The sequence below is a fragment of the Pongo pygmaeus genome, chromosome 21, assembly GCF_028885625.2.
Source record: "Pongo pygmaeus isolate AG05252 chromosome 21, NHGRI_mPonPyg2-v2.0_pri, whole genome shotgun sequence".
In the NCBI taxonomy this organism is placed as follows: domain Eukaryota; kingdom Metazoa; phylum Chordata; class Mammalia; order Primates; family Hominidae; genus Pongo; species Pongo pygmaeus.
This window is the reverse complement of record NC_072394.2, coordinates 40,566,706-40,591,217: the sequence shown is the minus strand read 5'-3', so window position 1 is coordinate 40,591,217 and position 24,512 is coordinate 40,566,706. Positions and strand designations below refer to the sequence as shown.

General features: G+C 52.7%; 1 protein-coding gene across 1 annotated transcript in view; it reads left to right on the top strand.

Moving 5' to 3' along the window:
• TGM2 (transglutaminase 2) overlaps window positions 1-22,055 on the top strand; it is a 36,969-nt gene extending 14,914 nt beyond the window's left edge. The window contains exons 5-13 of the mRNA XM_054467814.2: window positions 2,479-2,607; window positions 3,671-3,848; window positions 8,352-8,487; window positions 9,176-9,279; window positions 10,908-11,150; window positions 12,176-12,448; window positions 18,024-18,184; window positions 19,276-19,412; window positions 20,157-22,055. Coding sequence (XP_054323789.1) covers window positions 2,479-2,607; window positions 3,671-3,848; window positions 8,352-8,487; window positions 9,176-9,279; window positions 10,908-11,150; window positions 12,176-12,448; window positions 18,024-18,184; window positions 19,276-19,412; window positions 20,157-20,307 — 1,512 coding nt within the window. The 3' untranslated portion in view covers window positions 20,308-22,055. The remainder of the gene's footprint in view (window positions 1-2,478; window positions 2,608-3,670; window positions 3,849-8,351; window positions 8,488-9,175; window positions 9,280-10,907; window positions 11,151-12,175; window positions 12,449-18,023; window positions 18,185-19,275; window positions 19,413-20,156) is intronic.
• The last annotated feature ends 2,457 nt before the right edge of the window (window positions 22,056-24,512 follow it).

Sequence of the window (24,512 nt, the reverse complement as noted above, 5' to 3'; positions counted from 1 at the left end):
AAGAGGCTTTAAACCCTCACCCAGATCAGTGGTTCTCAGGATCACTGAGATAGGGTGTTAAAACGCTAGGGGGTGAGAATTTGCTCTTCAAACAAGTTCCCAGGTGATGCTGATGCTGCTTGTCTAGTAACCATACTTTGGGAACTGCTGATCTGGTTGTATCTGTTAGCTGCTGCTACATAACAAGCCTGAAATTTAGGGGCTAAAAATAACAATCACTTATTATTTCTCACAAGTCTGTGGGTCAGCCATGCATGGCTGTCTAGGCTGGGCTTGGCTGGAGTCAGTAAAGCCAGCCTGACCTCTGGGCTCGTACCATCTGGCTCAGCCGATGGCTCATCTGTTTCACGTGGTTTCTCACTCCCCAGCCGGCCAGCCTGGGCTGCTTCTCTAAACCGGTGATGATAAATTTCATTTATCATCCAGCCACCTGTAAAAATTCTTGAGACTCTGCTGGGAAAACTCACAAAGCAAGAACCATTGCACCCATGGCCACTCAACCTCCTGGTGTGTTAGGAGGTATTGGCCTCCTGAGGTGGGGTTCACCCTGAGGCTTCCCCCAGCAGCCTCTGGGTCAGGATTCAATGTTCAATGACCCTCTAGGGAGGGTCCTACCCTGAAACCATAGGGAAATATTCCCTGTATGATCTCTGGCTCTGACCAAAGTTTTCTCATCTGAATATCACGATGATAATTGCAAAACTATCTGCTCAGCAACCCCGTAGCCTGCTGTGGGATATAAATGAAATGGTGGTATGACCGTGATGCATAAAATACATCAGAAAATGAATTGGCTCTGAGTTTTCATGGCTTTTTATTCTCTCCTGAGAAGGAGAACAAAGTCAAGTTCTTCCTTTATTTCCCAGGGTCCTATTTTTTATTTTTTTTGAGGCGGAGTCTCGCTCTGTCGCCCAGGCTGGAGTGCAGTGGTGCAATCTCAGCTCACTACAAGATCCGCCTCCTGGATTCACGCCATTCTCCTGCCTCAGCCTCCCGAGTAGCTGGGACTACAGGTGCCCGCCACCACACCCGGCTAATTTTTTTGTATTTTTTTAGTAGAGATGGGGTTTCACCGTGTTAACCAGGATGGTCTCGATCTCCTGACCTCGTGATCCGCCCGCCTCGGCCTCCCAAAGTGCTGGGATTACAGGCGTGAGCCACCGCGCCCGGCCCCCAGGGTCCTGTTTTGTATCCGGGCTTGTGCTGGGCTGTGGGACATGGCCCTTGCAAAGCTTCTGGAGGTGATCACAGTCCAGGAAGATGAGACCTAGAGGAAGGAAGGAATAACAGCCTATGGGGATCAGGGGGTACTTCCTGAAGTAGGGAATATTTGAGCTGGGCTTTGAAGAACAAATAGGAGTTTGCCATGCAAGGAGGTGTGTGCACAATATACTAGGCCAAGGGAACTATGCAAGTGAAAGCTCAGAGGTTGGAAAGTTTATGTCGTGCCTGAGAGGTATGTTGCAGCTTGGGGCATACCTTGTGTGTGAAGGAGCCCCAAGAGATGAGGTGGGAGAAGCCAGCAGTGTCCAGGTTGTGGAACAGCCCTGAACATCAGGCTGATGGCAATAGGGAGCCACAGAGGGTTCACACCATGGAAGGCTGTTGTGCAGCTTGGAGGGAGATCTGGCCCAGGAAAGGACCACAGAGGTGGGGGGAAAAGAGCAGACAGAAGGGCCCCTGGAGGTGGGTGGTCCAATGGAAGGTGGCAAGAAGGGGTCCTGCTTTTGAGAAGGATGACATTTGAATGGCAAGGATGAGGAGGTGTGAGCCCTGCAGAGAGTAGCAGGAAGAGCATTCTGAGCAGAGAAATAGCACATGCAAGGGCCCTGGGGCAGTGAGCCTGGGCAGAGTGAGTGTGGGTGTGAATGGTGAGAGATGAGGTCAAAGAGGGGATGGGAGCAGATCGTGAAGGGCCTTGTAGGTTGCACGGTGAAGTCTAGGTTTTACTGTGGATACGGTTGAAACAGAAGAGTGATGGGACTGGATTTCTGTATTTAGAATCTGTCTCAGTTCCCATCAGAGCAGCGTGTGTGGGCTGGGTTGGAGGGGGACGAGGGGGCTGACATCAGCTCTGCAGGGTGGGTCATGTCTTGGGGAAGTGGGAGATTTGGCTGAGCAAGAGGAGAAAGGGACAGTGACAGGGCCCAAGGTGACTCTGAGGGGGAGCCCCAGGGACACCGGGCTGCCCACTCCATGGGCTCCTGCTCCAGATTCCCAGGTCTCCTCAGCCAGGCCCTGGATGAAGATTGTCACCCTCTTTGTCACACACTCATGGCTCACCCAGTCATTGTCCCACTCCATTCCCTCCTGGGCCAAGAGAAGCTGCCACCAGAGAGATTTGGTAGACTCGGCCGGAGCGTCCCAGTCTGCTGTGTGGGACAGAGTGGGAAACAGCTGCTGGAGGCTTCAAGGAAGGCTTCCTGGAGGAGGTGCCTTCCCAGCTCCCTCTTTCTCCTCTTGTTTCCTCTGACACAGTTTGAAGATGGGATCCTAGACATCTGCCTGATGCTTCTAGATGTCAACCCCAAGTTCCTGAAGAACGCCGGCCGTGACTGCTCCCGCCGCAGCAGCCCCATCTACGTGGGCCGGGTGGTGAGCGGCATGGTGAGTGAGTGGCATGGCCCATCCAGGGGTGGGGCCTGCAGGGGGCTCCCGCAGGCCCCTCCCTCGCAGTGGAGACACAGTCTAGGTGCGGTGGGGGACCCGGGAGATGGGTAAGTCTTGGGGAAAAGACCTTATATTGGAAAGATAGGATTTTCACAGATGAGGGTGATGCTATGGGGTCCCCCAGAGCAATTAATTTATTCATTTCTTCAGTAAATATTTATCAAGTACCACTTATGTCCTAAGCACTGGGGAGACAGCTGTGTACAAGTCCTGTGTGATCTCTAGCTTTATGGAGACTGTGTTATAGAGGGTAGGAGAGAGGAGACAGACACTAACCAAAATACCATATGAACGAGCAGGCAGTTCATATGGTTCATAAATGACGGTGCACGCTCTGAAGGAACCCGAGGTGTGAGAGCGTCGGACTGCGGGGCCAGGCTCAGGGAGGGGCTGAGGGGCTCCCTAAGGTGGTACCCAGGAGAAGGGCATTCCAGGCAGAGGGCACAGCTGTGCAAAGGCCCTGAGAAGGGAGCGACTTTGGCAGGTTTGCAGAAGGAAGAGAGGCCAGTGTGCCTGGAGTGGAGTGAGCAGGGCCCGTGGGTGCAGAGGAAGCTGCAGAAGTGGGCAGGGGGTGAGACCAGAAGCGCCTCTTGGATCATGGTCAGGAGGCTGATTTTATTCTCGAAGTAATGGGAGTTTAGGGGGAACGACACAATCTGGGGTGGGGGACCCAAGCGGGTCTTTGTAAAAACTTAGATCACACCATGTCACTCCCGAGCAATCCTGTGTTCACAGGACAGTCGCATCCCCAGCATTCGCGTTCAAGACCTTGACCCTGGCCCACCTCCTTTTTCCCCATCTCCCTCCTGTCCCCTGGCTCCAGCCCCCACCATCTGCCGCACACCACAGTCTGTCACACCATGGCCCCTTTGCACCTGCTCTTTCCTCACCCTGGAGCTCCCCTCCCCAGCTTTCACCCCTGCTGTACTCAGGCTCACCCAGGCGGCACAGCCATCACCCCATCCCAGACTCAGTCCCCGTGCTGCCCCACTGGTTGCAGGTCAACTGCAACGATGACCAGGGTGTGCTGCTGGGACGCTGGGACAACAACTACGGGGACGGCATCAGCCCCATGTCCTGGATCGGCAGCGTGGACATCCTGCGGCGCTGGAAGAACCACGGCTGCCAGCGCGTCAAGTACGGCCAGTGCTGGGTCTTCGCCGCCGTGGCCTGCACAGGTGAGCTGCACGCTGGGATGTGGGTCATGAGCCCTGGGAGGGGGCACAAAGAGCACCGGAGTAGGAATCAGGACATCCCTGCCCTGGTCCTGCCCCTGCCACCAACACTCTCAATGCGCTATGTGGCCTAGAGCCTGTGACCACCCTCTCCGGTCCTTTATCCAATAGCCATCCCTCCGGTGGTTGTTAGGATCAAGGGCTATCACTGGGGAGACTGCATGGGCTGAGGGCTGAGAACTTGGTCACTGGAGCCCACGTCCTCAAAAACTCAGGATTTTTAACCTGAGTTAAAAACCCCCTCCCTCCCACCACTTGCTCTGTGACCTTGAGCAAATGACTTCTTTCTGAACCTCAGTTTCCTCGTCTGGAAAATGGGGACAACATCAAGACCTTCCTCCTAGAGTGGGTGTGACATGAAGCCACTCAGCACAGAACCTGGCCCAGTGTCGCTCTTGGCAAATATTAGCCAGTAATAACTGGATCCTAACAGTAATATCAGTGTCAAGAAAGAAAGCGTGTTCTAAAATACAGAGGGGGAATATCGAGTAATTTAAAACCAAAAAAGTAAAATAAATCTAAAACAAAAATCTTAAAAATTTAAGGCCAGAAAATGTTGATGATTGTTGCCAGGCTGATGATGGTGCTTATGAGAATGGGTTAGCATCACACACTGGCTAAGAATGTAGACTCGAGACATGAGGATTGTTTGAGGCCAGGAGTTTGAGACCAGCCTGGGCAATATAGTGAGACCTTGTCTCTACAAAAAAATAAAATAAAATAAAAATTAGCAGGCATGGTTGTGTGTGCCTGGAGTCTTGGCTACTCAGGAGGCTGAGGCAGGAAGATCGCTTGACCCCAGGAGGTTGGCTGCAATGAGCTACGATTGCGCCATTGCAATCCAGCCTGGGCAATGGAGCAAGATCCTCTCTCAAAAAAAAAAAAAACAAAAAAAAAAAAAACAGAGAGAGAGCACAGATTCTGAAGTCAAGGCCTGGGTTCAGATCCTAGCTCTGCTTCTTACCAGCTGTGTGTCCTTAGGTAAATCACTTAACTCCTCTGAACCACAGTTCCATCGTATGTAAAATGGGCATGACGGTAGTACCTTTATACTGGGATGGTTGTGAGGATTAAATGAGTTAATACGTGTGAGGTAGCTGAGCGTGGTAGTGGTGCACCTGTAGTCTTAGCGATTTGGGAGGCTGAGGCAGGGGGATCACTTGAGCCCAGGAGGTCGAGGCTGCAGTGACTCATGATTGCACCACTGTACTCCAGCCTGGGTGACAGAGCGAGACCTCATCTCTAAATAAATAAATGAATGTAGGAAGTGCTTAAAATGATTTTGGGTGCATAATAGAAAATACTTATGTGATGATACTGTTTATTGTCATGACTATTATTATTACCAGGCCCAATCTAAAAGGCTGGTCTGGGGTTTCCAGCTTTTCTGATTCCAAAACCAGTGCTAAGGGCCAGGAAACGGTTCCTGGCAGGCCCCCAGCACATCCTCCACACCAGCAGGCTGGGTCAAGGCAGCCTAACTTAGGTTCTCAGCTCGGCTGTCCTTGCCTTCTGACCCCTGCCTCTCTGCCTGGGACTGCCTGTTCCCCGTGACCTCTGAATTCCTTTTTCTTGTGGAAACTCCCTCATGCCAGACACTTCCCTCTGAGAGCCCTAAAACCCTCTTTTCAAAGAAGCCCATGGGTTTTCCTGGAAAAACCCCACAATCCAAGACCTGGGTCCCCAGGCTCACCTGCAGAAACCCTGGTCACCCTGGGCTGTGGCCGCCTGAAGGTGGAGCAGCAGATCCTGCCCTCAGCTGCCCACTGCAGGGCTATGTTCTGGTCCCTGCAGCCTCTTCCCAGGCAGGGAAAACTTGGCCAAGAGAAGGGCTGTCTGACCACCATGACCGTGGAGCTCACGTGGGGAGCCAATGGTGAACTGGCCCATGAACTCTGGAGCTGGACTGCCTGGGTTTGAATCCAGCTCTGCCACTAACCCCTGGGTGGACTTGGGCAAGAGAATTGATGCCTCCAAGCCTCAGTTTTCTCATCTATAAAATGGAGACAATGGTGACTGATCTCATTCATAGGAAGCTCTTCATACCAGGGAGAGATCACTTAGCACAGTCTCTGGCTCCGGTTAAGCTTGGGTTTGGGGATTTCCGGGGGAGCCTGGGATTCCAGCTTTCTCAGCCAGATCCCTCACTGTACTTCCTCGATGTCCATGAATCAGCCAGCACTGATGGACGACATTTGCCATAACGGGCACCATGACACACTGTGCTGTTCCCGAGCACCCCCTCAATGCTAGCTCTGGGAATGGGCAGACCAGGCTGTGCCCACACCTGCGGCCTCTCTCTGAATCACCACAAATCCCCACAAGCTGCTATTATTAGCTTCTCTTACTGAGGAGGAAATGGAGGCTCAGAGAGGGGAGTGGCTTGCCCAAGGTCACACAGCTGGTGAGCAGCAGGGCCAGGCTCTGATCCAGGTAAGCACGGTGCTGGGGCAGCCTCCTGTTAGACTGATGAGGAGGCCTCCCGGGACACCACCCCTGGGGCAAGAGTGGCACTTGGCTCCCTGGACAGCAGAGACAGACCTCCCCCGTCCTCCGGTCCATCCTCAGGCCTGCTGCATGGTGGGATAAGACCTGCAGTTAGGACACCAGCCTTCACTGACGGCAGCCTTAGGGCTGAGCCCTGCCCAGGCCTCAGGGGACAGAAACCAGGCAAGAGGGGGAGGTCATAGCTGTTCCTTCCTCCTTCCTCCCAGCTCCTACAAGTCTCCTGGCAGGAATCCAGGGCCAACCAGTAAGCTCTTACCCTGGCCTATCAATGGTGGCCCCAGGGCAAAGGTCACATCCCTTCTCCCCCACTCCCAAACTCAACTTCAATCAAAACTAAAAGTAAAACAAAAGTCTCACAGATTACCTTATTGTGTAATCTTGTTTCTCTTCATTTTTTAGATATTTTTTCTGGGAATCTGTTACTTTTACAATACACATAAAAAGCACATTTTTAAAATGAGAGAGTAAAAGCACCCATAATTCTGTCTGCCAGGAGCACCCAGCGGGCGGTGTGGGTGAGATCCACGCCGGGGTTTTCCTTCCTCCCCTGTGCTCCTTGCCTCTTTGAGCTGAGCTCAGCTTGCAGATGCCAGTCAATGTCCTGTTTCTGTTTAACCTGTCATTGCCACATCAGCCCCTTTCCCAGAAAATAGGTCGTTGGCAGGAATGCAGGGCCCTCCCTCCGGACAGGTCTGAGGACCCTGACCTGTGCTGCCACCTGTTTATAGGGCCACATGCATCCGTGTTCTTGTACATTGGGAATGATGATGAGTCCCCAGTGGCATCACTAATGCACAGAGAGATGGAATCAAGGCCCAGACAGGTGAAGGGACTGGTCCCAGGTCACATAGCTGAAAGCAGCTGGGTCTCCCGACCTCTGTCCCCTCCTCTGCCTGTTCTGCTGTTTGAGTCTTTAAGTCCCTGTCTTGGGGAGAGTCAGTCATTCAATCACTCCTTCCCTCCCTCCCTCTTTCCTCTTCTCTCTCCTTCCTCCACTCCTTCATCCCGTTTGACAAAATAGTCAATGACAGGCCTGTGCTGGGCTCCGGGATCTAACATAAGACAGATCCCTCACTGTCCTGGGAGGACTAATTAAAGAATCCCTCACATGCCTGTACACTGGAAGGATGAAGGATCTCCAGCCGTGCTATGAATGCAAATGATGGGGCAACCTGAACCTGGCAGGCAGCCTTCCAGGCAGAGGGAAATGCAGACACCAATGCCTTGAAGCTGGCGGAGGCAGATCATGCTGGAGGCCAGTGTGGTGCAGCACAGTGTGCAAGGAGGGGGTCGGGGCCAGACTCTGCAGGGCCGAGGGCCATGGCCAGGGCTCTGGCCTTGACCTCAAGGGCCATGGGGAGCCATGGACAATTGATCACATGAGTGGTGACATCAGATTTGTATTTTATTTCATTTTGAGATGGAGTCTCACTCTGTCGCCCAGGCTGGAGTGCAGTGGTGCAATCTTGGCTCACCACAACCTCCGCCTCCCAGGTTCAAGCAATTCTCCTGCCTCAGCCTCGTCCTGAGTAGCTGGGATTACAGGCGTGCACCACCATGCCTGGCTAATTTTTGTATTTTTAGTAGAGACGGGTTTCACCATATTGGCCAGGCTGGTCTCAAACTCTTGACCTCAGGCCCCCCTCGGCCTCTCAAAGTGCTGGGATTATAGGCGTGAGCCACCACGCCCGGCCGGGGTTTGTATTTTAGAGTCTCCTTCTGACAACTGTGATGTGAGGGGCATAGAAGGGACATGGGGTGACCAGAGAGGTGGGCGCCATTGTCCCGGCAAGAAGGGCTGGCTCATGTTCTCAGCACTTGGACAGCAGGTACAGTGTTCCCTGGAATACAGATGAGCAGGTGGAGGCCCAGAGCAGGGCGGATGTCTCCAGGACCTCAGCCCATCCCCTCACCCCGCTTTCCACTCCTCTCCAACAGTGCTGAGGTGCCTGGGCATCCCCACCCGCGTCGTGACCAACTACAACTCGGCCCATGACCAGAACAGCAATCTTCTCATTGAGTACTTCCGCAATGAGTTTGGGGAGATCCAGGGTGACAAGAGCGAGATGATCTGGTGAGGTGGGGGCCGGGGTGGGATCCAGGGTGGGATCGGAGCCCAGTAGGGAGGGCCCCATGGAGAGGAAACCTCGGAGGGCTTCTTGGAAGAAGTCACATTTGAATTGAGCCTTAAAAGTTCAGCAGTATTTGAGCAGGCTTGGGGAAGGCCTAGAGGGAAAGTCAACCACATACACGATGGGGTCTCAGGAAGAATCATGCTGCAAATGTTGTCGGGAGTCTGGAATGCCACATTAAGGAGCCCAGGCTTGATTCCAAAAGCAATAGGTTGTCACTCAAGGCTTCAGAGTGGGAGAGGGCGGGGCTGACAACTGCCAGGAGGGCTAGAGGGGAAGAGATGGGTAGGGGGCTGGGGCCTGGTCCAGGTGGGGAGTGATAAGCCCTGAACGGACAGAAAAGAAGGGATGGAGCCAAGAAATTAGGAGTCAAAGGGGCCACTGAGAGGGGCAAGGAGGGGAGAGGAGTTGAGAAGGGCTCTGAGGTGTAGGAGTGGGTACCTGGCTAGAGAGGGTGCTGTGAGATGGGCCCCCATGGGAGGAAGAACAAGGCAGTGGGGAGACATGCTGGGCTCAGTTAGAGATGAGGCAAGCTTGCATCTGGGGACATGAATGCGTGGTCTGCCCGTGGGAGGTGGCGATGAATGTTGCTCATGTTCTGCTTCATTCCCGCCCCCCTATCCCCCTCAGGAACTTCCACTGCTGGGTGGAGTCGTGGATGACCAGGCCGGACCTGCAGCCGGGGTACGAGGGCTGGCAGGCCCTGGACCCAACGCCCCAGGAGAAGAGCGAAGGTGCGTGGGCGGGCACTGTCGCGTCAAACAGATGGGGAAGCCGAGGCTTGGAGAGTTAAAGTGACTCAGCTGGAGGGCGGCAGAACTAGGAGCTCACCCAGAGGCCACTGACGGGTCCACACAAGGGTGGGGGACCTCACTTACATCTTAATAACACACTTCTTGATAAATCTCAAAAATAATTCACGTGCATTGCGGAAAGCAGGAAATACAGAGAAGCTCAAAGAAAAAAATCAAATGGCATCTTTGTCTCCTCCCGCTAAAATAAGCAGCATTAACATTCACACGAGCTTCCACTGATTTCAAATCGTTTATTTGTATGCGGGTGTATATGTGTGTGTTTATATATGTATGTATATAAACACACATATATATATGTAGTACCTGTGTGTTTGAAAGAGAGAGTACACTAAGGCAAAATTTTGTGATGCATATGGACACTTTCTGGGAATATTTTTAAATGTATAAAATATAATACATAGCGTTACAAAGAAAACCAATTACATTAAAATACAGTTGTCACAAGTTTTAAAAAATAAATTTATGATATAATAACATATGCTTCTTTATAGAACAAGATCTAGCGGTAGAGTCAGTAAGTTCCATAATATAGTTGTAGAGATAATTTATGAGCATAAATTAATTTCCTGCCATCTGGGACAGCTGTAAGGTTGTAATGACCACGCCCGTGGTTCTTATGAGTGACAAGTCCTAAGTGCTCCTCAGGCTGCTATGGTCGTTTCCTGCTTTTGCAATTGAAGGAAGTGCTATAGTGAAAACAAAGATACCCTTTTTTCCCCATCATAGGGTTCACAGACCCCTGAATTCTGTTGGTAGTGCCTTGGGGGGATCCGTGGGCCCTGGTTTAAGACCTCCAGCGGCATGGAGCATTTTTTCCCAGCTCTGTCCACTTCTGGATAAAGCATTGGCATTTCTCCAGCAGATAGTTTTCTGTGATTTGAATTTTTATTTAATGTGACCGTGGTCCATCACATGGATGTGCTAGACTGTATCTATCCAGCCTCTAGTCCTCAGCATTGGAAGTCTGCGGACAGTGTGGGGCGGTTATCAACCACACTTATGTAAACATCAGGCACCTGTATTCACTTGGAGAACACACATGCCCTGGGGCTGGCCCCATGTGGGGCACTGAGCTTCACTCTCAGGACGAGCAGGAAATGAGACAGATGTCCTCCTTGCTAACATGTTGCCTGTCCTGGGCTCCATAATTTCCTTAGGATGTCTGGGATCCATTTCCATTTTATTTATCAAATACTTGCATAGCATTTAGTATAGGCTATGAGCTTTACTCTATAATTCATGAATGCTCATTAGGTGGGTCCAGATCTTATCTCCACATGAAGCTGCCACTTCGAGAAGTTAGTGACTGGCCCAAAGTCACCCAGCTAATAAGAGGCTGAGCTGGGATTTGAACCTTAAAAGTTGTGCTCCAGAGCCCCTATTCTGAACCCTCGCCCTGTGGTGCCCTCCTGGAAGTGGAGTCCTTCCATCAGAGGGCTACGTGGTCTTGAGGTTTTTGGCTACATGCGGTTGAATTGTGGAGGGTTTTAGACGACACCACCCAACCTTCACCCAAGCCCATCCCTTCCCCTTTCTACCCCTGCCAGGGACGTACTGCTGTGGCCCAGTTCCAGTTCGTGCCATCAAGGAGGGCGACCTGAGCACCAAGTACGATGCGCCCTTTGTCTTTGCGGAGGTCAATGCCGACGTTGTAGACTGGATCCAGCAGGACGATGGGTCTGTGCACAAATCCATCAACCATTCCCTGATCGTTGGGCTGAAGATCAGCACTAAGAGCGTGGGCCGAGACGAGCGGGAGGATATCACCCACACCTACAAATACCCAGAGGGTATGTGCCCTCAGAGTCTTTAACGCGGCCTTGAAGATAAGCATCCGGTTTTCCCAGCCCGGCAGGCTCGTGGATGTGTGTGTGTGTGTTTTAATTGGTAGCCTACGTGCAGCAATGGCCCCTTAGGCGATACTCCATCTTAAGCAGTTCCTTAGAAACAGGAGCAAACATGTTGAGGGACAGTGGTAGAGGATTATTCATTTAGGGAAAGAGTTCTCTCCTACTGATGTTAAATCAGTTGCAGGGGAAAGGACTTGATTTATTTTTAAAAATTGGATTTGAGCACATCGAACAGCCCATTCAATATGGTATATAATTTCTAAGCAACTACTAAGCATAGCAGGGCTCACAGAGGAGACTAAGAAACCATAGTTCCTGCCTTGGCCTGACCCTCTCTGACTTTCCAGGGGCACCTGGCCGTACTCTAGCTGAAAGGGATAACACAGAATGAAATGATGCTCTCCCCATCCCCTGAAAGGTCTAGAGCTGATGGTTTGATAGAAGAAATAGATATGCACCCAACAACACTGGGAGAAAAAATCAAAGGAGCATAGGAGAGAGGCAAATGGAATATAAGGAAGGGAGCAATCAGAGACAGGGAGGGAAAGGATTTTAGGTAGAAGTAATCCCTGTGTAATTGCTTGAAGGTAAGAAAGATTGCACTGTATTCGTGCCTAGTATGCACCAAGCACTGTTGTAGGCACTGGATAAGTAAAACACAGCCTTAGCCCTCGAGCAGCTCAAGAAGGTAAGTTTGAAACAGAAAACAACACAGGGGAAGGAGTGGTCAGAGAGGGCTTCCTGGAGGAGGTGTCATTTGGGGTTGAGTCTTGAGGGATGTATAGGAGTTCACTAGTGGAAAATAAATGAAATGCTGTGTCCTCCTGGCCCAGAAATGTAGAGAAGGGGCTCCTTCAGGGCTGTCCTGAGTCATCAGGCCTCTGCGAAGATAGCTCGCCCTGTTGCAGCCCCCTTCCTATGATCTATTCCAGCTGTGATTGAGGCTCTCTTCCCAACCCCTACAGGGTCCTCAGAGGAGAGGGAGGCCTTCACAAGGGCGAACCACCTGAACAAACTGGCCGAGAAGGAGGAGACGGGGATGGCCATGCGGATCCGTGTGGGCCAGAGCATGAACATGGGCAGTGACTTTGACGTCTTTGCCCACATCACCAACAACACCGCTGAGGAGTACGTCTGCCGCCTCCTGCTCTGTGCCCGCACCGTCAGCTACAATGGGATCTTGGGGCCCGAGTGTGGCACCAAGTACCTGCTCAACCTCAACCTGGAGCCTTTCTCTGGTAAGTCCCTGTGTTCCTGGAGCATTTGTTGACCGCCAACTGACAACGTGCTAGGTAGTGACCTAACCGCTTAGCATGTGTGATTTCACCCCACAGACACTTACGTGGCGCTGACTCTGGGGCAGGCCCTGTCCTAAGCATTTTATAAATATCAACCCACTTAATTCTTATTGCAAGAGTGAGGGGTGAATTCTAACATGGCTCCGTTTTCCAGATGAGGAGATGGAGGCACAGAGAGGTTAAGTAATTTTCTTAAGGTTGCACAGTTGGGGAGTAAACCTGTCCTCTCAGCAGCTATACTGTTTGGTTTCACCTCATCTTCGTGTGACCCCTGACTGCTTTCACAGACCCTCTGCTGTCCTCTCCCAGTGAATTCCACTGTCTCCAGCCCCTCATGCCTCAGCAGCCTGTCTCCATGGGCCCTTCAAGAACCTCTCCTGCGCCTCTGGATGCTCTCGGCCTCAAAGAAAAGGCTCTAGCCCAGCGCCTTGGAAAGCGCCTGTTGCACTTTCCACAGTGATGGAGACGTGCTGAGTCTGCACCGCCTATCCAGCATGGCTGCCACTGGCTGCCACCAGCTGCACGTGGCTGCTAAGTGCTTGAAATGTGGCTGGTGCAACTGTAGAACTAAAGTTTTTTTGTTTGTTTGTTTGCTTGTTTTTTTATTTTTTTGGAGATGGAGTCTTACTCTGTTGCCCAGTCTGCAGTGCAGTGGCACAATCTCAGCTCACTACAATCTCAGCCTCCCAAGTAGCTGGGTGCACCACCATGCCCAGCTAATTTTTGTATTTTTAGTAGAGATGGGGTTTCACTATGTTGGACAGGCTGGTCTCAGACTCCTGGCCTCAAGTGATCTACCTGTCTCAGCCTCCCAAAGTGCTGGGATTATAGGTGTGAGCCACTGCACCTGGCCAAAACTAAAATTTTAATTGTATTGAAAGTTAGATAGCCACATGTGGCCAGAAGCTGCTATGTTGGGCAGAGTAAATCAGCGAGCCAAAGGTGGGAGCGTCCAGGCCTCTGCAGGGGAGAAGTGCTTTCTTCCTGGACTTGACTGTCCCTCTCCAGTGTCCCCAGCACCAGCCTAGTTGCCTTTTTAGGCAGATCCCCTTCTCTGTGACATGGTGTCATTAGACCACCCAACCCAGCCCCGAGCCAAGACTTTGTCACCAGGCTTCCTGCGTGGAGACCTGCACAGTGGTTGTCCCCTGGGTCCCTTCCACTGTCTGGCTTTGTCACTGTGCCTGGTTATCTTCCTAAATATAAGCCTGAGGCCCTCAGAGGAGCCGTGGCCACTGAGGTCACATAGCGAGGCAGTGCGGGACCAGGAATCAAGCCCAGGACTCCATCCAGCAGCCCCATCCCACTTTCTGCCATTTGGAGCCCTGCCGCTGTGAGGAGGGTAGAGGGGTCTCCAGGCTAGGAGAGGACCTGGGAGCTGCAGAGTAAGACATTGGCCATCGTCTGAGGGGCAGCGGAATCAAGTAAGACATCGTCTTTGGGCAGCATCTTGCTGTGTCACCGGAGCAAATGGCCACCCCCCTGCACCTTAGCATCCCCATCAGGCTCCTGGGGGTCATGATCCGACAGTGCAGGACGGTCGGGGGTAAGACAGTGTGCACACAATAGGCACTCGTGCCTGGGATTCAGTGTGGCCACACCTGGAGATGCTGGAGAGCCCCCTGGTGGGGCATGGTTTGTGTTTACAGAGTTTGTTTCCCTGTCTCTTTTCCCGGACTCCTGCCTGTCAAACCAGTGATCGTCCCTCTCCTCTATGACGGTGCCTGGACCCTTGGCGCCCATGGGCTGGAGTCTGGGACACAGCTTTCATCCTCCTAAGAAAGTAGGTCTGTGTTGCGGGCAGGGCTGACAGTTGCTGCCTCCTGGTTTTTCTATCTTGGGCCCACCGTGGGCACTCCTGGAGCTGCACCCCCTGGGCACACCCACTGTCAGGCCCTGGGCAGACTCCTCAGCAGGGGCCAGGCCCTCAGAGGGCAGATCCTCTTGGTACCAGGGCAGGGCCCGACACTGAAGCTGTTGAAAGACATTTCCCGAGGCCAGGAAGACCTAGCTTTGAATCTCAGCTCTGCTGCCCTCTGAATGCACCACCGTGGGCGCGGTGAACATGCTCTCTGAGTCTTGGGTCATGCTCGCCTGTTACATGGGGTGATGACATGCCTGCCTGATGCGCCCGCAGCCGTGAGGACTGAGGGAGATGATGCGTGCTCAGGAGGTATCTGGAAAGGGCACAGCAGCACCAGCACGTGGTGGGGCCCTCACTCCTCCCTGAGCGCAAGTGCTAAGAGGCGTGGGGAGGCGAGAAGCTCGTGGACCTTTCCTGAACACCTTCTGTCCCAGGCAATGTTGTCAGCCCTGGGCTCGGGGGTTCCTGTGTCCCTGACACCTCAGTGGTGTAGAAAGGACCTGGCCCTCGCTGCTCATCCAGGCCCCAGGAGTCCGGGACAGGATCCATCTCTACAGGCTTATGGGGGTTCAGGACACAAGGACACCCAAGTTCCGGTTCCTGCCACCTGCTGCCTGGCTGTGTGATCCTGGGTATTCCTCCCCTCCACCAAGGCTATGGGTTCCCCATTCACACAAAGGGGAAGGTGGGTTCCTCTTTTAAGAGCCCTTCCAGCCCTGTTCTCTGTGTGTGTGTGTGTGTGTGTGTGTGTGTATACATTTAGGAGGTCCAAGTGTGGTTTTGTTACACGGATATATTGAGCAGTGGTGAAGTCTTGGGCTTGACATTGGAGACCCAGTCCCATCGTTTCAGTGCACACCCACCAGCTCCTTCTCGTGCTCAGAGCTGCTCCAAGGGGAGAAAGTGTCTCTCCTAGAACGAGTGGCATGAGGTGAACTCCAGGCCTGGGCCAGACGCACCAAAATCACTTCCTCCCAGGCCTCTGTGGAGTCAGCCCTCACCTCTAAGACATCATCGGGACCCTGAGAGCATTGTTCCGCATTGGCATCAGCCAAGCATGCTGGCTTTCCTCATCCTCCCAGGAACGTGCTCACCACAGAGGGGGTCCCTCCTGCTGGGGACCCACTGGAGCCATAGCCTTCAGGGAGGGGAAGGGGAGGACAGAAGGTCCTGGGCATTGGCCTCTGGCTGGAAAGTGAGGCTGGTCCAAGTCCCCTGTTGGAACCTCCAATGCCAAGCTCAAGCTGAGATGCGTTCCTTCTAAGCCCCCATACTGTGGTTAAGTTACTTGTTATCCTTTGATGATAAGATCTGGGGAATTTCCATGTGCTGGTGGACAGGAAGCCAGGCCCTGGACAGCTGAAAGGAAGCCAGTTGCCCCCACCCCTGCCTCCTTTCTCTGCTGCTTCTCTCTCTTCTCCTTCCTGCCTCCACCCTTTCATGCTCTCTCCTCCCTCATCCCTCCAGGTGGGTCACAGGAATGCAGCCAATGTGGCCTCGGTGACTATCCCCTAGAGGAACCTTCTAGAACAGGGCAAATTGTCTAAAGAATGATTGAGACTGACCATACAGGTTTCCTCTTCCCAGCCAGCATCTGGCCCAAGACCAAGGCCTTGGCCACTGGCCTGTGGACGGAGACTTTCAAAGGTCCAGCCCTGCCCTGGCCTCCACCTCCTAGAATAGTCCACAGTTGGGCCACATCCTCCAAGCTCCCGGAGGATAATGTTTTTCTTCTTTCCTGTGGAGCTAGCTAGAATTTCCAGTCTGCACCACCAGGTCTTGACCTAGTAATTTTCACCCTCTTTTGTCCTTTTTGGCACAAAAGTTTGGTTTTCTTCCCCAGATCACGTCATCTGATGAGAGGTTGGAGCAGATCCACCCAGGGAATGAAAGGCCAAAGGGGTGGGTAGACCGGGGCAGCATTTTCCAAAGAGGGGGACGCGGACCACCAGTGTTCACGGTCGAAGGTTCAAGGTCAAAGCCTGAACCTTGAATCCCACAGTGAGAAAGTGACTGTCTCCTCGGGTCTCAAGCCGTCCTTCAGGTGACCTCCTGGGGAAAGTCTCCGAGGGTGCTGATTTGCCTGTTGCCTCCTAAGCCTTGCCAATCTCCCTCTTTAGCAGTAGACTCAGGTCTGAAACTCAGAGTCCACAGCACATCACTGTATCTGGCCAGAATTGAATATGCATGATTTTGTTTGTATTTTCTCTCTTTTTTTCCCCCTCTTGAGACAGGGTCTCACTCTGTTGCCCAGGCTGGAGTGCAGTGGTGCAATCACGGCTCACTGCAGCCTCGACCTCCCGGGCCCAAGCGATCCTCCCACTTCAGCCTCCCAAGCAGCTGGAACTATAGGCTCACCCCACCACTCCCAGCTTGAATGTTTGTATTTTTTATAGAGATGGGGTCTCACTATGTTGCTCAGGCTAGTCTCAAACTCCTGGGCTCAAGCAATCCTCCTGCCTCAGCCTCCCAAAGTGCTGGGATTACAGGCGCAAGCCACTACAGCCAACTACTTGTATTTATTTACTGCTCCTCCCTGCCTCCTACAAACAGACCCCAGGTCTGTTTCCTTAAATGCCAAACTACATGAATCCTTAAAATGCTAAACCGCTAAGGTCCTCCAGCCTCAGTGTTCTTTTCAGAAACATGGGGCTAAGAACCACACTTCGGTGTGTAGGTTTGTTCCTGCCAGCCTCTTTCTCATCCCCACATCACTGTGCAGCTTTTGCTCTGCAATGACCCTTGGTCTTACCTCTGCCCAGCAGGTGATGAGATCTGGGAACAGAGAGGAAACAGAGGGGAAACAGAGAAGGGAGGTCATCTCCCCGGGCTCACATAGCCAGTGAGCGGCCAGACAGGGCCAGAGGCAAGTCTCCCAATCTGAGCAGTTACTGGCAGAGGTGATTCTTCATCTGTGCAACGCGTACAACATCACGAGCCTCATGGAGGGAAATGACCTTATGTCCATGAGAGGCATTCTTCAGCGAGTGTGGACCATGTTGTTGGACTCTAAGATCTGGATTATTAGTCCAGATGCCTGCATGGTACATATCAGCTGTGTGACCTAGGACAATGTTATTTCACCTGCTGGAGACTCAGTTTTCTCATCTGTAAGTTGGGTGGTAATACAAGTACAAGCCTTTTAGGGTTGTCATGAAGGTGCAGTAGGAGCTCGCCGTGGGAAGTGCAGTGCCTGGTGCAGCAAGCAGATGTCGGCTCTGATCCTCCCCAGGATGAAGGGCCGGCGGCTCTCACACCCTGAGTCCCGAGCACACCAGGCTGTTCCGGGACACTCGCTCAGCTCATCCTCCCACAGCCTTAGGAGTGCCTGTGCCATGCAGATCCAAACATCAAAGACCTGGGAGGTGGAGTGGCTCAAGCGGGGTCACCCGTTAGAAGAGGCAAAGGCAGGATTAGAACCCAGGCCCGTGGGAGTCCAAGTGCGTCCTCTACCCGCTGTTCAGCGTCCACTCTCCAGCTCCTCCCTGGGAACCCTGGAGCCCCAGTGGGGAGTTCAGAGATCCGCCCAGCCGTTCCCCCGCTGTGTGACCCCAAGCACATTCCTTCCCCTCTCTGTGCCTCTTGGAGTTGCAAGAGAGTTGGGAGGGGTGATTCTGCATCATGAGCACCCTCCTTTCTCCCCTTCTGCAGAGAAGAGCGTTCCTCTTTGCATCCTCTATGAGAAATACCGTGACTGCCTCACGGAGTCCAACCTCATCAAGGTGCGGGCCCTCCTCGTGGAGCCAGTTATCAACAGCTACCTGCTGGCTGAGAGGGACCTCTACCTGGAGAATCCAGAAATCAAGATCCGGGTAAGGGCAGGCTGGGCAAGGGGCAGGGTCCCAGGGCAGCTCAGCGCTGGGGAGAGAGCAGATCCCTACCCCCACCCCACACACCTGCCTCCCTGCAAGCTCCAGACCTTTGGTGCCTTAGCGATCCTCAAATCCTAGCCTCATCGAAGAAAAGCGTCATGAAGCCTAGAGAACTGGGGACTCATAGCCTCTAGGAATGAATCTGAAAATCCCAGAGTGATAGGGTCATGGAATTTGGGGATCTTAGAGTCATGAATCCTTCAAATGCTATACTACTAATGCTGGAACTCCCAGGCACTGGGTACTGGTGGGGCAGGGTGGGGTGGGGGAGGAAAGGGCATAGACTAGAGTCTCACTGCCTGAGTTTGTACCAGGGCAGCCCTGGGCATGTGAGTTTGCCCCTCTGTGCCTCAGTTTATTCATCTGTAATATGGGGTTAATAATAGCACTGAGGGGTGTTGTAAGAATTAAAAGCATATCCACAGGAAACACATAGAGCCATCCTCAGCACATGATAAGGGCTCACTGAAAGCTAACTATCCTTATCATCGCCATCGTCATCATTATAGCCCTTCATTTAGAGGAGCCGCAGCCCACAATCCCTAAGGGCAACAATTACACTTAAATGGTAAACAGCAGAGGGAGAGGCAGTGAGCAGTGTGCCAGACATTCTGCTGGAAGCTTGCACATATTAGCTCAGTTAATCCTCACAAGAACCCTCAGTCAGGCATTTCTCTCCCATGAAGAATCCAAGGTGTACAGAGTGGGGAGTAACTTCCCCAGGTCACACAGTGAAGAAGAGGCAAAGCCTGTGATCTTTCCCCTCCAGACCCTGGGACAAGGGAGGCACCTTGGACATCCCCTGGGTCACGTGGAGCCTTATTGCAGCTCCATGCAGGAGACCTGGGCCGGTAGCACGATCGGTGTTTTCCAGATGAAGAAACTGAGGCACAGATGTGGGGGGAGGGGGGTGATCATGGCAGACGTGGGTACAGCTTTGTTCAGCAAATATTGGGCCAAATTGCAGTGAATGCAGACAGCCCAGCCTGGATCCCACCAGCCCTTGACATCTGCTCCATGCCCTCTTCCAGATCCTTGGGGAGCCCAAGCAGAAACGCAAGCTGGTGGCTGAGGTGTCCCTGCAGAACCCGCTCCCTGTGGCCCTGGAAGGCTGCACCTTCACTGTGGAGGGGGCCGGCCTGACTGAGGAGCAGAAGACGGTGGAGATGTAAGTGCTGGCTGCTCTAGCTTTGGGGCCTGGGGGAAGCGGGCAGATGCCGGTGGGGGTAGAGACTGTCCTTAGGCACCAAGCCCTGGCTGAAAATCCCCTCCTCTCATCTCCCCAACACACCTGTGCCCATCCCAGACACCCTGGAGCTAGAGTTCCCACTGTCACATTCTTTCTCAATGCTGACACCACCCATGCACAGATCTGCCACAGACCTCCACAGTGACATCATCCGTCAGTAGGCGCTCACCTGAGACACATGCATCCTCACATAGACAGGTATCTGCCCTCCGAATGTCCACACATGTGCATGCACATACATATGCATGTGTGGGCGTTTCCACATAGATACCTAGCCACACACATACATACTAGCACACACTTCTTATTTTTTACTTTTTCACTGTAATGTAACTTATATACAGTAAAAAGCACAGATCACCTATGTACAGCTCAATACATTTTCACACAGATGGCTACCTGAGCATATCCACTTGTGCCCCTAAATGCACCATCCGCTTTTATGCACATGGACACACATGCGTGCACATGCACTGTTCACTCTAGGAGGGCAGATTGTCCAGGCCCCGCAGAGGGCCGAGAATGAGGCCCATTCATGGAATGAGGCCCATTCGTGGACACGCTATGCTGATCCTCGGAGGTCACGTGACCTCCTGGCTGGACCCCAGCATGGGGGAGCCAGGCCTTGGGCCCCTTTCCTCACCACCCCCTCTCTCGCTGCAGCCCAGACCCTGTGGAGGCAGGAGAGGAAGTTAAGGTGAGAATAGACCTGCTGCCGCTCCACGTGGGCCTCCACAAGCTGGTGGTGAACTTCGAGAGCGACAAGCTGAAGGCTGTGAAGGGCTTCCGGAACGTCATCATTGGCCCCGCCTAAGGGACCCCTGCTCCCAGCCTGCTGACAGCCCCCACCTTGATCCCAATCCTTATCCCAAGCTACTGAGGAAAATATGCCCCTTCTTGGGCCCCAGACCCCAGGGCAGGGTGGGCAGCCTATGGGGGCTCTCGGAAATGGAATGTGCCCCTGGCCCATCTCAGCCTCCTGAGCCTGTGGGTCCCCACTCATCCCCTTTGCTGTGAGGAATGCTCTGTGCCAGAAACAGTGGCAGCCCTGACCTTGGCTGACTGGGGCTGGGGTGAGAGAGGAAAGACCTACATTCCCTCTCCTGCCCAGATGTCCTTTGGAAAGCCATTGACCACCCGCCATATTGTTTGATCTACTTCCTCGCCCCTTGGAGCAGGCAAAAAAGGGACAGCATGCCCCTTGGCTGGATCAGGGAATCCAGCTCCCTAGACTGCATCCTGTACCTCTTCCCATGACTGCACCCAGCTCCAGGCGCCCTTGGGACAGCCAGAGCTGGGTGGGGACAGTGACAGGCCCAAGGTCCCCTCCACATCCCAGCAGCCCAAGCTTAATAGCCCTTCCCCTCAACCTCACCATTGTGAAGCACCTACTATGTGCTGGGTGCCTCCCACACTTGCTGGGGCTCACGGGGCCACCAACCCATTTAATCACCATGGGAAACTGTTGTAGGCGCTGCTTCCAGGATGAGGAGACTTAGAGAGAGGAGGCAGCCCCCTCCGCACAGTGGCCTCATGATTATTAGCAAGGCTGGGTAATGTGAAGGCCCAAGAACAGAGTCTGGGCCTCTGACTCTGAGTCCACTGCTCCATTTATAACCCCAGCCTGACCTGAGACTGTCGGAGAGGCTGTCTGGGACCTGATCAAAAAAAGACTCAGCTGAGACAAGGAGGTAGAGAGGGGACTGGGGGACTGGGAGTCAGAGCCCTGGCTGGGTTCAGGCCCCACGTCTGGCCAGGCACTGCCTTCCCCTCTCTGGGCCTTTGTCTCCTTATTGGTCAGAGGAGTGATTGAACCAGCTCATCTCCAAGGATCCTCTCCACTCCATGTTTGCAATGCTTTTATATGGCCCAGCCTTGTAAATAACCACAGGGTCCACTCCCTGCTCCACAAAGCCTTAAGCCATAGGCCCAGGATATTTCTGAGAGTGAAACCATGACTGTGACCACCTTCTGTCCCCACCCCTGTCCTGGTCCCCTCCTGTGCCCAGGTACCACCCTTTGGACCCCAGTTCTAGGGGAGAAGAGCCCTGGACACCCCTGCCCTACCCATAAGCCTGCCCGCTGCAATGCCTAGACTTCCCAACAGCCTTAGCTGCCAGTGCTGGTCACTAACCAACAAGGTTGGCACCCCAGCTACCCCTTCTTTGCAGGGCTAAGGCCCCCAAACATAGCCCCTGTCCCGGAGGAAGCTTGGGGAGCCCATGAGTTGTCAGCTCTGATTTTATCTCCTGCTCTTTCTACATGACTGGGCCTCCCTTGGGCTGGAAGAAGGGGGGATTCTCTATTGGAGGTGAAATCACAGCCTCCAGGGTCCCCCAAATCCCAGAGAAGGACTTGGAAAGAATCATGCTGTTGCATTTAGAACTTTGCTTTGCACAGGAAAGAGTCACACAATTAATCAACATGTATATTTTCTCTATACATAGAGCTCTATTTCTCTACGGTTTTATAAAAGCCTTGGGTTCCAAGCAGGCAGTAGATGTGCTTCTGAACCGCAAGGAGCAAACACTGAAATAAAATAGTTTATTTTTCACACTCAAACTAGGTCTGGTCTGGTCCTTTACGAGTTTCGAGGGAGATGGGTAGGTGAGCTCGCTCACACCTGGACCCCCACTTCCTGCCTAGGAGTCTTTCCTGAGCCTCAGCCCTGTCCCTGGGTTTAAACTTTACTGGCATTCAAGGTCCTGCACAGTCCAGCTCCATCTCCGGCCCCTTCCACCAACAATCTGTTTTTGGGCCACAATTAACTTCCTGTATCCCCAGAACACCCCGCGTAGTGGTCTACCTCTTGGCTTTTGTGTGTGTAGTTCCCTGAGCCTGGAGTGCCCCTCCTTTTCTTTCCCTGTTTGGCAAACTCTCACTCATCCTATAATGCTTAACACCAAAGTCACCTCTTCTGTGAAGCCTTCCTTGATTTCTTTTCAGGTCCCCAGAGTCCTGGAATATGGACCAATTCAAACATTTATCACAGTAAATTTTACTTCCACGTTGGCCTATCTGTCCCCTTCTCCATCCTATCTGAAGCCCTCGAGGCAGGGACCACGTATCTCTTAAATACACTAATAAATGCTGAATTGGTAAATCAATGTTTTCCAACTCAGCTCCCACAAGACCTGTGCTGTCCGATAGAAATAAAACATGAGCCACAAATGCAAGCCATATATGTAACTGAGAATTTTCCAGTGACCACATTGAAAAGAGTAAATAGCCATAGGTGGAATTAGCTTTAATAATGTATTTTATTTAATCCAATATATCCAAAACATTATTTCAACATGTAATCAATATAAGAATTAGTAAGGTATTTGACCTTCTTATTTTTGTACTCAATCTTTGAAACTTGGTGTGTGTTTTACACTGACAGCCCGTCTCAATTTGAACTAGCTGCATTTCAAGTGCTCAGTAGCCAGTCTGCCTAGTACTGGATGAAGCAGGTCTAGACTGCGATTCCGTGGATGTGCAGACTTGGTCATTCATCTCATTCCCCACCATCGAAGCACTCATGAGTGTCTGTTGAATGAATAGATGATGGGGACAGTCCCCACCCTTGGGAAGTCATGTAGAAAGCCATGACATGCACATAAAAAATAAATCAAAATAAAAACATGACATCACGTGTTCTGGGTGCCGAATCCTTCTGTTCCTTGGACGCTACAACCTGATGCTGGCTGGGTGGCTTGATAATTGTATCAGTGAGTCACCAGCTGGAAAACAGAAACCGCACTACTATTTCAGGCAGAGAGGGAGTTCATAGAGGAAGTTCATTCCAGAAGTATCCAAAGGGGAGGAGGAGCAGATGGGAGAAGGAGTGTGACCTAGAAATTGGGAAGCAGCTGCAAAGCCCATGAGCTGGCGCCCACAGCCCTAGAACCAACATAGCTGCTGGGAAATACAGAGCCTGCGGAAGCCACCTGAGGCTGCAGCCAGAGGCAGGCTGGCATCTCCCCTCCTCAGGCCTCTTTCCCACTGGCAGATCCTAACCCGAAACCGGCTGGCAAGCAGCTTGGAAAATGTCGTTTTCCAGCTTCCAGCCCCCTGAAATACAGAGAGGGTAAGCAAGGGCAAGGATGGAGTAGTTGGGACCTATTGCCATTCCCTGTGCTAAAAACACTTTTACTATCCTCTCTACCTAATGAACTCTTACTCAACCTGCAAAACCCTGCTCCAAGGAGGCCTCCCCTGTGAAGACTTCCTGGACTGCAGCCAACTGCTTTGACCTCTGGATCTCCCCAGCCCTTTATGATACTGGATACTCGGCAGCCTTAGTTAGGAATAGCTGTTTCTGTGCCTGTCCCCTCTTCTGGAGCACCCCGAGGGCAGGGTCAGGACACAGGCCCAACAAGGGCTGCCAACTCTGGCTCCCAGGCCTGACAGCCTCCCAGCTATAGAGCAGGGGCAGGGCTACTCCAGGCAGGGCTGCTGACACTGGCAGGTGCACAGGCCTCCCTGATCAGCCCCCAAGCCTGCCCCACTCCAGGGAGCCCACTAACCAGGAACCCAGGAAGGGGAAGGATACTGACTCTTTGGGGCGCATATGTCCATTTTACAGACAGAGAACATGAGCCTGAGGCCTTGCCCCTCAAACCCCATGTGAGAGCTGAGTCTGGGCCCCACAAGGACAGTGCTGGGCATTGCTCTTTGGCAGGTCAGGGCTGCCGATCCCCACCCAAGCTCTGCTCATAGCTTGCTGCCAGGGGCCTGGACTCCAGATCAGAGCTGGCTCTGCCACAGACTCACAGTGTGGCTTCAGGCAGGTTGTCACCCTCTCTGTGCCTCCACTTCCTTATCTGTCAAATGGGGATGACACGGTGTCTACTTCCATGACTAATGCACAGGTTCAATAAAATAGTGCCCATCAGGTACCCAGCTGTCTCTCGGCACATCATCCTCCTGACAGCCAACATTGACTTCAGGTCAGAAATCCTTTACAATGATCGAGTTATTTACTGCCTTCATTTTATAGATTAAAACACCGAGGCATAGACAGGTTAAGAAATT